The sequence below is a fragment of the Mustela nivalis genome (assembly GCF_964662115.1).
Source record: "Mustela nivalis genome assembly, chromosome: 11".
NCBI lineage: Eukaryota > Metazoa > Chordata > Mammalia > Carnivora > Mustelidae > Mustela > Mustela nivalis.
In genome coordinates, this window is record NC_139030.1 from 1,246,857 (window position 1) to 1,260,675 (window position 13,819).

The window sequence follows — 13,819 nt, forward strand, 5'->3', positions numbered from 1 at the left end:
GTGACCTTCTGTTCCTTGTCTTGTCACCCTGGAACTCAGATATGATAGCTAGAGTTCTAGCAGCTATTCTGAATCAAAAGCGTAAGGTCAAACTAGGGGTGGTAGAAGCTTGGATCCCTAATGATTTTATGAAGTCCACATACTATTCCTGGGCTGTCTACCTGACCTGTCTTTGTTAATTTGTGCATACTAGAATTGTTCATAACTGAGGCCTGGAATTTCTTGTTCCAGCTATCCTAATGACAAGCACTTCATCTTTTTTTTTTTTAAAGATTTTTATTTATTTATTTTACAGAGAGAGATCACAAGTAGGCAGAGAGGCAGGCAGAGAGAGAGAGAGAGAGAGGAGGAAGCAGGCTCCCTGCTGAGCAGAGAGCCCGATGCGGGACTCGATCCCAGGACCCTGAGATCATGACCTGAGCCGAAGGCAGCGGCTTAACCCACTGAGCCACCCAGGCGCCCCACACTTCACCTTTTTAATTTCTCTATTCAAAGATCACTTTCTCAGTGAGGCCCTCCCTTTAAAGCTCTTCTTAAAATCATAGTCCCAGCCCTAACTTTCCCTTACAGAGTCATACCTCACTTGACTGTGCTTCGCTTCATTGCACCTCGCAGATATTGCATTTTTCAAAAACTGGAGGGTTGTAGCCACCCTGTGTTAAACAAGTCTATTAGCACCATTTTCCCAATAGCATTTGCTCACTTCCTATCTCTGTATCACATTTTGGAAATTCTTTCAATTTTTCATACTTCTTCATTATGACTGTATTTGTTATTGTGGTTGTCATCAGTGATTATGATTTACTGAAAGCTCAGATGACGGTTAGCATTTTTTAGCAATGAACTTTTCTCTGTAAAGTATGTACATTGTTTTAAAGACATAATGCTGTTGTATACTTAACGGACTAAAGTATTATGTATATGTAACTTTTTTATGTACTGGGACATCAACAAATTCACCTGACTTGCTTTACTGTGGTGATCTGGAAACGAATCCACAATCTCCCTGAGGTATACCTGTATTTTCTCACTGCTTTATTTGACGGTTTCTCTCCCCTGCTAAAATGGAAGCTCCAATATGATGAAGATGTACTTGTTTTATATAAGGCTATTGTCATCAGAACCTGGTGTAGAGCCCTACAGTTTAAGGCGTGATTATTGATAGTTTCCTAGCATAGACAGGTTAAGAGGAACTATTCAAATCAAGAGAGAACAAAGGGCGCCTGGGTGGCTCAGTGGGTTAAAGCCTCTGCCTTCGGCTTTGGTCATGTTCCCAGGGTCCTGGGATTGAGCCCTGCATCGGGCTCTCTGCTCAGCAGGGAGCCTGCTTCCTCCTCTCTCTCTCTCTCTGCCTGCCTCTCTGCCTACCTGTGATCTCTGTCTGTCAAATAAATAAATAAATCTTAAAAAAAACCCCAAAACCAAGAGAGAACAGTAAAATTGGAAACATTTCATTTCCCCTCCTGGCATCTTTCAATGAAGTCTTGAGGCTAAAACATAGGTAAGATAGAAGAATATTTCATGGCATGATAAATGAAAACAAACAGCAGGTTTAACAACTGCAAACACAGCACAACCACACTACTTACTAAACAAAACAGCATGGGGGATAGAGGCCTTTATGCAGAAATGGTAAGAGGGCACTGCTGGCTAATTAGAGAGAATGACTTGCCTTCCACTTTGGTTTCATCTGTATTGCATAAATTCTGTACATTAAATGCTATTTTTGTAGTCAGGGGAAGCAACATTCAATAGATTACTAACATATAAACAAACAAAACCTCCAAAGTGACCTGCATTTCACACACTGGAAGTTTAGAGTCCAGAAGAAAAGGGAAAGAAAGTAGTGAGGAGTTTTACGATTTTACTAATCACATTTAAGTTTTTCAAGAGACTATTTTCAACAACACAAATCTTGCTTCACTGTATAACAGGGCAACACAAATTGATAGGGAATAAATCATAAATAATTAGCACTTAGCTATGATCTTATTTTTTTCCCCAAAGATTTTATTTACTTATTTATTTATTTAACAGAGAGAGAGAAAGAGAGAGAGAGACACAGTGAGAGAAGGAATGTAAACAGGGGGAGTGGGAGAGGGAGAAGCAGGCTTCCTGTTGAACAGGGAGCCCAATGCAGGGCTTGATCCCAGGACCCTGGGATCACGACCTGAGCTGAAGGCAGATGCTTAAGACTGAGCCACCCAGGCGTCCCGCTATGATCTTATTTTGATCCTTCTTAAAATTTTTCTTTTTTTTTTTTTTTACAATATGAATGCTTATAATAAGGAAAAAAAGTTCAAATAAACAACATTATACCACAAGAAACTAGGAAGAAAAGAAACTTAATTGAAGTTTAGTTGAGGAAGGAAATAATAAGGAAAAAGCAGAAATAGAGACCAGAATTTAAACAATAATATAACACCGAAAGTAAAGACCCGTTTTTCCAAAACAAAACAGGCAATGCTTTAACTACATTAATTAAGAAAAAGAAGACTCAAAAACCAAAATGAGAAATAAAAAACAATATAATCATGAACGTTTAAGAATATTCTTGGGGAAATGTTAATTTTTCTTATGATTTTGGTAAAAAATAAAATTGATGCTAAAAGGGCAGCAAAAATGGTTTTAATTTCAAAAGGAGCCTAGCAGTCCTCTTCTTAAAATGAATGACATGCAGGGTCACCTGGGTGGCTTAGTGGGTTAAAGCCTCTGCCTTTGTCTCAGGTCATAATCCCAGGGTCCTGGGATCAAGCCCGGCATCGGGCTCTCTGCTCAGCAGAGAGCCTGCATCCTCCTCTTTCTCTGCCTGCCTCTCTACCTACTTGTGATCTGTCAAATGAATAAATAAATAAATCTTAAAAAAAAAAGTGACATGCAAATTTACAACGGGCACCAACGTGTCAATCTTCATAACTGAGGGTCACGCAAGAGTCTGGCCCTCAAGGAGAGTCAGAAAAAGAACAAGCAGCATGTGCCAATGGAGAGAACTCCATGAATGAACCTACCAGAGACTGGCCTCATGATGTCCATTGGTTCCACTTCCTCTTTAACTTTTATCTCAGGTACTGGAGGGCCCAACACAGAGGAGAGACTGCCAGCTACAGCAGCTGATGGTGGAGGGGCAGCTGCAATGGTAGTGACGGGGGGAGTGACGGGGACCGCTCCGGGAATTGTTGAAAGGGCGACAGCTGGCTGTGATGGGGGGCTTGCGGCTGCAATCATGGTTGGGATGGTCGGTGGAGGCTGCTGAGCTGTGGGGGGGACTGCAATGGTGGGCTGATCATTATTTTGACTGGACACAGTCTCCATGGACACAGTAACTGGAGTGGCCATTGATACGTGGATCTCTGACTTAGGCTTGGCACTGAAACACAAAAGCAAAGATAATGTAGCAAACATCTCAGAGGATGGGTGTTTGTCCAGATCTTTTTATACAATGTGTAGCACAAATTAAACTCTATTATTTGATTCTAGAAGTTGAAATTTGAGGTAAGTTTTAAAGGAAATTCAAGTTTTAAAAATAACCCTCCCACCAAATTTTATAAGCAGTAATAAAATTAACTTAGGAAATAACATTTTATTAAAATCATTCAAAGGCGCGTCATCAAAAGGCAACCAATTTTCACTATGGTAGTGTCTTTTTTCTCCCAGAATTCCTTAATGCATATGTTGTCTTAGGATATTTCTTGTTTCTTAAAATCACAATTGTACTTACGCTATGTAGTTTACTCTTGTAAAATTTATTTCTCATAGAAGAGGAAACTCACATGTATGGCAAAGATCCAAAAGAAAATAAATTGAAAATAATCTTTTTCCACTTCACACACCCAGCCCTCTACCCAGAGTCATCGCTCTTGCAATTTTCCAGTATACTTTACCAGAATACTCTAGGGATCTAAAGTAGCTACAAATTTAATGTTTAAAACTGTAAATCCTTTTTTTCCTTCAGTTTTATCAGAAGTATTCACTCTTGTCATTATAAATTCTTCTTAAACATTTTTTTAAGTAAAAAAAAAAAAATACACACACACACACACACACATTTTTAAAAGTTTTATTTTTTTGTGGCGTCTGGGTGGTTCAGTTGATTATGCGTCTGACTCTTGGTTCCGGCTCAGGTCATTATCTCATGGGTTGAGAGATCAAGCCCCGAGCTCAGTGGGATCTGTGTTCAGTGGGGAGTCTGCTTCAAGATTCTCTCCCTCTGCCCCACGTTGCACCCCGGCCAACATGCGCACTTTCTCTCTAATAAATAAATCTTTTTTTATAAAGATTTTATTTATTTATTTGAGAGAGAGAGAAAGCATGCACAACAGCATGAGTTGGGGATGGGGCAGAGGGAGAAGCAGACTTCCCACTAAGAAGGGAGCCTGACGTGGGACTCCATCCCAGGACCCTGAGATCATGACCTGAGCTGAAGGCAGCTGCCCAACCAACTGAGCCACTAGGCAAAGCCTCAAATAAATAAATTAAAAAAAAAAAATTTTTTTTTTCAATTTTTTTTAAGTAGTCTCTCTACCAAATGTGGGGCTTGAACTCATGACCCTGAGATCAAGAGTCACATGCTCTACTGACTGAGCAAGCCAGACACCCCAGTAAAATATTTCAGTTAATAGCTGTAAAGGCTTACCTATTTATAGTACTAATCCTAAAAATATAGGATAGGAAAAATAATACAAAACAGTTCCCCTCAAAAGTTCAAGGCCCAAAACAACTGGATTTCCACAGGCAAAAAATTCAACATCAAACCAAACCTCACACCATACACAAAAATGAATTCAACATGGGGCATAAATCTAAGTGTACACTTGATTTTAGCCAAAAGGCTGAGAAGCAATATAAATCTGAGTGTAAAATGTAAAACTGTAGTTTTATAAAAAATACAAAAATCCCTAGGACCATGTAAAGGGATCTTAGGTATGATACCAAAAGCACCATCAAAAAGAAAAAAAAATGATAAACTGGGTTTTATCAATTTAAAAACTTTTGCTTTGCTAGAGATCATTTCAAGAGATTGAAAAGACAAGGCACAGACTGAAAAAAAAATCTGTGAAACACATATATGGTAGCTCTATTTATACGAAGTACCCAGAGTGGCCAAATTCATTGCAAAATAAAGAAGAATAGTAGCTCCCAGGGGCTGGGGGTAGGGAAAATGGGAATGGTTGAATAATGGGTAGAACTGCAGTTCTGCAAGACCAAAAAGATCTGGAGATGGTTGTACAGTAGTGAGAATATGCTTAACACCAATGAAATGTACACTTAAAAATGTTTAAGACAAACATACAAACCAAAACATACATGTACGATTAAAATAATGATATTCACAATACATAAAGAACTCTGTAAACTCAATACTAGAAAACATACAATCTCATCAGAAAAAGGGCAAGAAATATGAATAATAAACGACACTTCATTAAAGAAATATCCAGGTGCCAAACAGGCACATGAAAAGACAGTCAATACCATTAGCTATTAGAGACTTGCAAATTAAAGCCTCAATGATTTGCCACCATACCCCTATCAGAGTGGTGAAAAGATTTGTTTTTCTAATTTATTTTTTAAAAAGATTTTATTTATTTATTTGTCAGAGAGAGAGAGAGAGAGAGAGAGAGAAAGAGCATAAGCAGGCAGAGTGGCAGGCAGAGGCAGAGAGAGAAGCAGGTTCCCCGCTGAGCAAGGAGCCTGTCACTGAGGATGCAGAGATGTTAGACTTACAAGTCAAAGAATTTAAGTTAGCCATTTTAAAGACCCTGGGATCATGACCGGAGCCAAAGGCAGCGGCTTAACTAACTGAGCCACCCAGGTGTCCCTGGTGAAAAGAAAACTTAAAAACTTTATATTAGAAAGCACAGGAAAGGATGTGGAGCAACTTGATCTACCAAGAAACTCCTAGTACTAATAAATGAGTTCAGCAAGATTTTAGAGTAAAAGGATCTCACATGCTGCAGACAGGAATTTAAAATGGTACAGCCACTTCTGCAAAAATGGTTCAGAAGTTTCTTATAAAATGAAAAATATATGTAACTTAGCAACCGCAGTTCTGGGATTTTTATCACACAGAAATGAAAATGTATGTCTGTCAAGAAAATTGTACATGACTAGGGGGAGACAAACCATGAGAGACTGTGGACTCTGAGAAAGAAACTGAGGGTTCTGGAGGGGAGGGGGTTTAGGTGAGCCTGGTGGTGGGTATTAAGGAGGACAGGTATTATATGAAGCACTGGGTATGATGCATAAACAATGAATCTTGGAACACTGAAAAAATAAAATAAAGTTAAAAAAAAAAAACCAAATTGTATATGACTGTTCGCAGCAGCTTTATTTTTAATAACCCCCAACCAGAAACCATGAACTTGAATAAACAAATGGCTAAACAAAATTCTGGAGCATCCATATTATGTATCATTACCTGCTCTAAAAAGAACAAACTACTGATATACACTATAATTTAGATGGATCTCAAAAGTTAGATGAAAATAAGCCAGCATCATTAGGTAATTGTATGAGAAATATGTATTTATATAATTACAAATATATAATTATATAAATAATGTAAGTAACTTATGAGATTCCAGTTACAAAAAATTCTCAAAATGACAAAATTCTAGTGGTGGCACAGCTAAGCGACAAGGTGTTAGGTTTAGGGGAAGGGTATGATTGTAAATAAGGGAATGTCTTCATTGACAACAAAACAGATTCACATTTTATGATAATGGTTATATAAATCTATTCATGGGTGAAATTTCAAAGTAGTATACACCAAAGGAAAAAAACTTGTGACATTTTAATAAAATTTATAGTTAGTCAATAGCATTGTACTAATGACAATTTTTTCTTTATAATAACTTTAATTATTCATGAGAAAGCATGTGGGTGTGCGTACACATACAAGCTGGGGGAGTGTAGAGAAGGTGGGAGAATCAGACTCTCCTCTGAGTAGGTAGCCCAGTTGGGGCTCAATCTCAGGACCCTGAGATCATGACCTGAGCTGAAGGCAGATGCTTAACCAACTGAGCCACCCAGGCACCCCGCCAATTTCTTCATTTTGAAAAAAATACAAGGGTTATGTAAGATGTAATCATGGGGGGAAGCTGGGTAAAGGGTACATGTACTGTACTATTTTTTTTTTAAGATTTTATTTATTTGCCAGAGAAAGAGAGAGATAGACAGCACAGGCAGGCCGAGTGGCAGCAGAGGCAGAGGGAGAAGCAGGCTCCCTGCCGAGCAAGGAGCCCGAAGTGGGACTCGGAGCCCAGGACGCTGGGATCCTGACCTGAGCCGAAGGCAGCTGCCTAACCAACTGAGCCACCTAGGCGTCCCAACTTTCTGTACTATTCTTCTAACTTTTGTGAGCTTTAAATTATTTCAAGATAAGTAAATAGGGGTTGGGTACAGGTTAGGATTATTCTGTAATTAAAGAGAATTAAAAGATAAAACAACGAGAAACATCAGCAAAAATGTGGCAGTAATAATCTCTGAAAATCCTCTTTCATAAAAGCAACAGAAAACTGACAAAAATGCCAGATACAATGTTTTCAGAACTCTGTAAATTAATAATCTGGAAAAATTAGTAAGAAAATTAGGTGAACCTCTATAAGACCAGTAAACTCTGAGGTGTTTAACTTGCCATATTTCTGTTCTTTCATTTCTACCACCATGGCAGGCATGAAAACCAACAGTCCATGCTCACAGTGAAAACCAGCAGCCTGGCAGCTACCAGAGAGCTGAGAGCCCCTTCATACGCTCTTTACCGAGAACTGTCATTATATAACCTGTCTGGTTGTTCCCATTTCCTGGACTGTCTTATTTGACCTGGCCAGTCCAGTGTAAATAGCTTTTCCCTTACAGAGTTTGTTGGTAAAAATTAGATGTAAATGATCAGTTTCCCAACTGACTAACAGAATGGTAATAGGTAGGGCAAACAATAAGCTACCCAAAAAGCTTTAGAAGAAAAACTGGAGAATGAAATGTCTAGGCACTTGGAAAAGCTCCAATGTATTTCTGGCAATTTAGGAAGCAACATACACATGTAGGATTATGTGTATACCCTGGACTGTACTTATGTCCAGGAGAGAGCTGAGAGGTACCCAAATTCATAGCTCTGGCTGAGTGTGAGGCTCTGCGCAAGAAAGAAGAAAAAAAGTAACACAGAGATGTAAAACTGCCTACTTCAGTGTTGATGGGCCATCCCAAAACACGCACACACAGAGGCCCTTGGCAAATATGGGAGACTTAATGGTTCCAGACATTCAAGGAAATCTGTTTAGTCATTAGCCAACTACAAAAGCTAAAGGATTAGAGAATTCAGTGGTCATGCAAGACAAAGATACTGAATTTAAATGTATTTTACAAAAGACCTTAAAAAAAACCCCATAACTACAAAAAGCATCAGCAACAAACCCTGGGAAGGGGTGGTAATCTGATTTTCAGAGCTGCCACATTATACTATTTAAAATGCCCCATTTTCAAGAGTAATTCCTAGGTATGTAAAGAAACAAGAATGCATTGTTCAAACACGGGAAAAGAAGCAAGCACTAAAACTGTCACTGAGGATGCAGAGATGTTAGACTTACAAGTCAAAGAATTTAAGTCAGCCATTTTAAGTATGTTCAAAGAATTAAAGGAGATCATAGCTAAAGAAGAGCATAAAAATGATGTCTCAGCAAACAGATTAATAAAAGAGACAGAAATTATTAACAAAAAAGACCAAAAAGGAATTCTGCAGTTGAAAAGTTAAGAGCTGAAAGGAAAAAAAAACCACTAACAGGACTCAGAAGTGTATTTTAGGAGCTCCTGGCTACCTTGGTTGGTAGAGCACGGAACTCTTGATCTTGGGGTGTTTTAAGCCCCATTTTGGGTACAGAGATTACTTAGAAAAAATATGGCAGTTTTTAAAAAAAGCACATTTCTGCAGCCATTACAAGGAATCAGTAAACTCAAAGATAGCCAATTGAGATTATCCAGTCTTAGAAATGAAAAAAAGAAAAAAAAAAAAGCAAAGCAGTTGTGGGGTGGTGTACAGGAGGAAAACTAAAGAGAGTCTCAAAGATCTTTGGGACAGGGCGCCTGGGTGGCTCAGTGGGTTAAGCTTTTGCCTTCGGCTCAGGTCATGATCTCAGGGTCCTGGGATCGAGCCCCACATCGGGCTCTCTGCTCAGCAGGGAACCTGCTTCCCCCTCTCTCTTTGTCAAATAAATAAAATCTTTTTTTTTTTTTTTTTAAGATATTTATTTATTTATTTGACAGACAGATCACAAGTAGGCAGAGAGGCAGGCAGAGAGAGAGGGGGAAGCAGGTTCCCCGCTGAGCAGAGAGCCTGATGTGGGGCTCGATCCCAGGACCCTGGGATCATGACCTGAGCCGAAGGCAGAGACTTTAACCCACTGAGCCACCCAGGTGCCCCAAATAAATAAAATCTTTAAAAAAAAAAAAATCTTTGGGACAGCAGTAAGTGTACCAACATACACGTAAATGGGAATCCCAGGAGCAAAGGAGAGAGACAGGCAGAAAGAAAAGAAATAGTGGTCAAAATTCCCTAAATTTGATGAAAAACTTCAGTATTTATGTAAAAGTTCAACCAACTCAAGTAGGAAAAACTGGAAGAAATCACACCTAGGGGCGCCTGGGTGGCTCACTGGGTTAAGCCTCTGCCTTCAGCTCAGGTCATGATTTCAGGGTCCTGGGATCAAGCCCTGTGTCGCACTCTCTGCGCACTCAGCGGGGAGCCTACTCCCCATCCCCACTCCCTGCCTGCCCACCTCTCTGTCTACTTATGATCTCTCTGTCAAATAAATAAATAAAATCTTTAAAAAAAAAAAGAAACCACATCTAGAACATATCATAATTAAACTGTCAAAATGCACAAGAAAGTATTTAAAAGTAAAATTCTGTAAGTTAATTATGCCAAAAAAGGTAACATATGGCAAAATATTAAAAATTAAATATAGTTGAATAACACTATTTTCTCTACTTTGCTGTACCTTCACAGATTTTTATATTAGGAACTTCAAAAGAATCCATACACCTAAGTTTCTTAGTAGTTGCTTCCTGTTTCAAGTAATATTTTAGAAAAGCTGAAGGAGAATGTTATATATACTGCAATAAATACTAAAATGTTCTTTAAATAAAAAAAAGAACTTCAAAAGAGAATGCTTTACGATAGTTGAAGATATCACCTAAAAGAAAAAGAGATGTTTAAAAATTAACTCATTAATTGAGAGTGAGTGAGCAAGGGAGCATGAGCAGGGAAAGGGCAGAAGGAGAGGAAGAGAGAGAGAATCTGAAGCAGACTCTGCAGTGAGCCCAATGTGGGGCTTGATCTCATGACCCTGAGAACCTGACCTGAGCTGAAATCAAGAGTTGGACCTTTAATGGACTGAGTCACCCAGGTGCCCTGAAAAAGAGGTTTTCAATTTCAACTTTTCCCAGCCATGGTATTATTTAAGAGTGCAGGAAGGAATTTTGTTTATGGAAGGATGGCGTAGACCTACTTTTTCCTGTTATTTCTGCTAACTATAGCTGAAAATCATGAGTATTACATATAAGACAAACAGAACAGCTGTTGAAAGATGAAGACAGACTGACTAGGGACCTCAGGACCAAAAGAATGACAGAGCAGTGAACTTCCTTTTTGCGTCATTTGTTCCAGACTGGGGTCTGGAGAACCTCAAAACAGAAATGTCAAAGGGCAAAGACTAAAGTCCTAAAAAAAGTCTGCTCAAAGAGCCAAGACAGGAGCAGCTCAGCAAGATGGGAAACTTTTAGACAGTAACAGCTCCACGCCAGTGAAACACCACAGAAACAATTGTGGTCTCATCTCCATTCTCTCTTGAAAATACTATGGAGACCCCAGACTTCCACATTTGCTAGGCTATAACGTGGCACCTCAATTTTCTCTCTACCATCTCACCACTGAAGTGGTATCCAAAGAGGCCAAACAAGGAACCTGGACTTCAGTCCCCCACTAGGCAGTAAGAAGACAATGCTTTGTCTTCCTTAACTGGGGTCGTCTGAGAGGATAACTGCTAAAACATAAGGCTATAAATAAATTCCAGAGTCTTATAAGACCATAAATGTTCAAGTCTAAACAGAAAACCACTCATCTAAATAGAGCCAGGAAAATCACAGTTTGAATAGGAAATGAATGATGATGCTATGTGCTTCAACAAGCAATGACAGATTCACTTGAAATAGATGAAAAAATAGAAAAATCTCAGCAAAGAAATCAAAGTTATAAAAAGAACCAAATGTTAATTATAGAACTAAAAAATACAATTGAAATATAGAAAAATATAAAAAATATAGATAAAAATATAGATATAGAAAATATAAATATAAAAATATAGAAAAAGTATAAAAAATATAGATAAAAATATAGATAAAAATATAAAAAATAAAATTGAAAATAGAACTAAAAAATACAAATAAACTTATTGGATATTGTCAGTAGTAGAGTGGAGATACAATCAGTAGGGTTGAGGACAGTTCAATATTATTTACTCAATCTCACCAACAGAGAGAAAATAGACTTAAGAGCGAGTGCACTGCACAGTGTTTGAGTATGGAGTTAAGGCTGCTGGCTGATCGATGAACTCACCAGTGTAGGTAGTGTGCTATATGAGGGGCAAGTTTTAGCTACTAACACCGCAAGGGTCTCTGGCTCAATGAGTGGAGTTTGACAATAATTCTTGCTACAAGTAAAGAGGGCAGAATAAAGCCATTTTCTGATATGCAACCCCCCCCCCCACCGACAACTTATGTATTCCTTCTCTAACACAAAAGAGATGCTCTAACAAATCAGAGAGTAAGCCAAGGAAAAGGAAGTTTACAGGCACCATGGATGAGTTGAAGGGAATTCAGAGCATGATGGACAAAGAAAACAACAGGGATAATAACTGAGTACCAAGTCCAGAGAGCAACCAGTGCAGACTGGAGTAGGCAGAAGCAAGGATTCAAGGAGGGAGGGATATAATCAAGAAAAAAAATGGAACCGAGAGATCTGACAGACCTGCCTGTATCTGGAGGTTTTCTTTAGGTTTGGTGGAGAGTCTGAAGATGAATTAGTGACTGACAGAAAACAGCTAAGCATACTGCAGTATTATGTGACTTCGTTTAAAATTCAATTTTTAAATTTATTTAAACAGTTTCTTGATTTACTTTCTTAATCTATTTTCTGTTTTATAATATTTTAATTTTCCTTAATCTTTTGGCTTTGAATTGGTAATATATTCATGTTTCAAAAAATATACTGAGAAGTCTCCCCCCTCCTTTAACCACCCCCACCACTATCTCTGAACAGTACCACTCAACTTCAGCATTTCATTGAATCTAAGCTGCCAGTAAATATACACCAAATTTTGTGTACCACTTAAAAATACATTAATGGTGGGGCGCTTGGGTGGCTCAGTGGTTGAAGCCTCTGCCTTCGGCTCAGGTCATGATCCCAGGGTCCTGGGATCGAGCCTCACATCGGGCTCTCTGCTCAACGGGGAGCCTTCCTCCTCCTCTCTCTCTCTGCCTGCCTCTCTGCCTACTTGTGATCTGTCTGTCAAATAAATAAAAATCTTAAAAAAATACATTAATGGTAATATTAATATTACCAATCCTCAATTTTATTTATTTTTAAAAAAGATTTTATTTATTTATTTGACAGAGATCACAGGTAGGCAGAGAGGCAGGCAGAGAGAGACAGAGAAGCAGGCTCCCTGCCGAGCAGAGAGCCTGATGCGGGACTCTATCCCAGGATCCTGGGGTCATGACCTGAGCTGAAGGCAGAGGCTTTAACCCACTGAGTCACCCAGGCGCCCGTATCCTCAATTTTAAATCACATATTCCTTTCTGGGATGTTGACATGTTAGATTTTTTTTTTAAAAGATTTTATTTATTTATTTGACAGAGATCACAAGCAGGCAGAGAGAGAGGAGGTAGCAGGCTCCCTGCTGAGCAGAGAGCCCGATGCGGGGCTCGATCCCAGGACCCTGGGATCATGACCTGAGCCGAAGGCAGCGGCTTAACCCACTGAGCCACCCAGGCGCCCCTTGACATGTTAGATCTAACTCGTATCATATTATGTTCTATATGGTTGTTTTATCTTTGCTTCTTTTTAAAATTTTGCTCACTTTTTCCATTTCTATCCTCTATGTCTACATAGTTTTCTATTTTAATTTTACCTTCATTCTATGGTTTCTTCTAGGTTTTTTTTTTTTCTTTTCTTCTAGGTCTTTACTGTGTTCTGTCCCTTCAGGTGTCACATCTTAATGTCCTGTCTTTTAGTCTTGGGAGTCTGCATTTCATCTTTGTGTGTTTTCCTTCACTGAGGTGGTGCTGACTTCATTAAGTAATTTAAATTCATAGTTAAGATTTTAAAAATAAGTTTCATCTGTCCTGTTTTGGTAAGTGTTCTTACTGAACAAATGAGTATATTTTGTTGCTCTTTTTTTACTTTTTAATTTTAGTTATCTAAAATATCCTTTTATTACTCATCAGTGAATGAGTTGGGCTATTCCTAAAAACAGCAATTTACATGAGATTCCTTTCACTTGGGAGTGGGAGTGTGGAGAGATTGCTCTGATTTCAGCTAGTTATTTTTCAGTCCAAATGCTCTCTCCTTTCAGGTGCCACAAAAACAGACTGCCAACTGCAAGTAAGGCCAGGGCCCTACCCCCACAACCTATGTTGGAACCATACTCAGTCCAGGAAAACCTCTGCAAATAGGCCCCCCTCACCAGAGTTTCTGCACATATTGCTGCTTACAAGGAATATACTGTTGTACTTCACAGAATGCTCTTCACCTTCAGGAACTCTATTTTTT

General features: G+C 38.8%; 1 protein-coding gene across 11 annotated transcripts in view; it reads right to left on the minus strand.

The window, feature by feature from the left end:
• SAP130 (Sin3A associated protein 130) overlaps positions 1-13,819 on the minus strand; it is a 92,247-nt gene that overhangs the window by 25,477 nt on the left and 52,951 nt on the right. For all 11 annotated transcript variants that reach the window (XM_082690335.1, XM_082690336.1, XM_082690338.1 and 8 more), the window contains one exon: positions 3,009-3,367. In XM_082690335.1, coding sequence (XP_082546461.1) covers positions 3,009-3,367 — 359 coding nt within the window. The remainder of the gene's footprint in view (positions 1-3,008; positions 3,368-13,819) is intronic.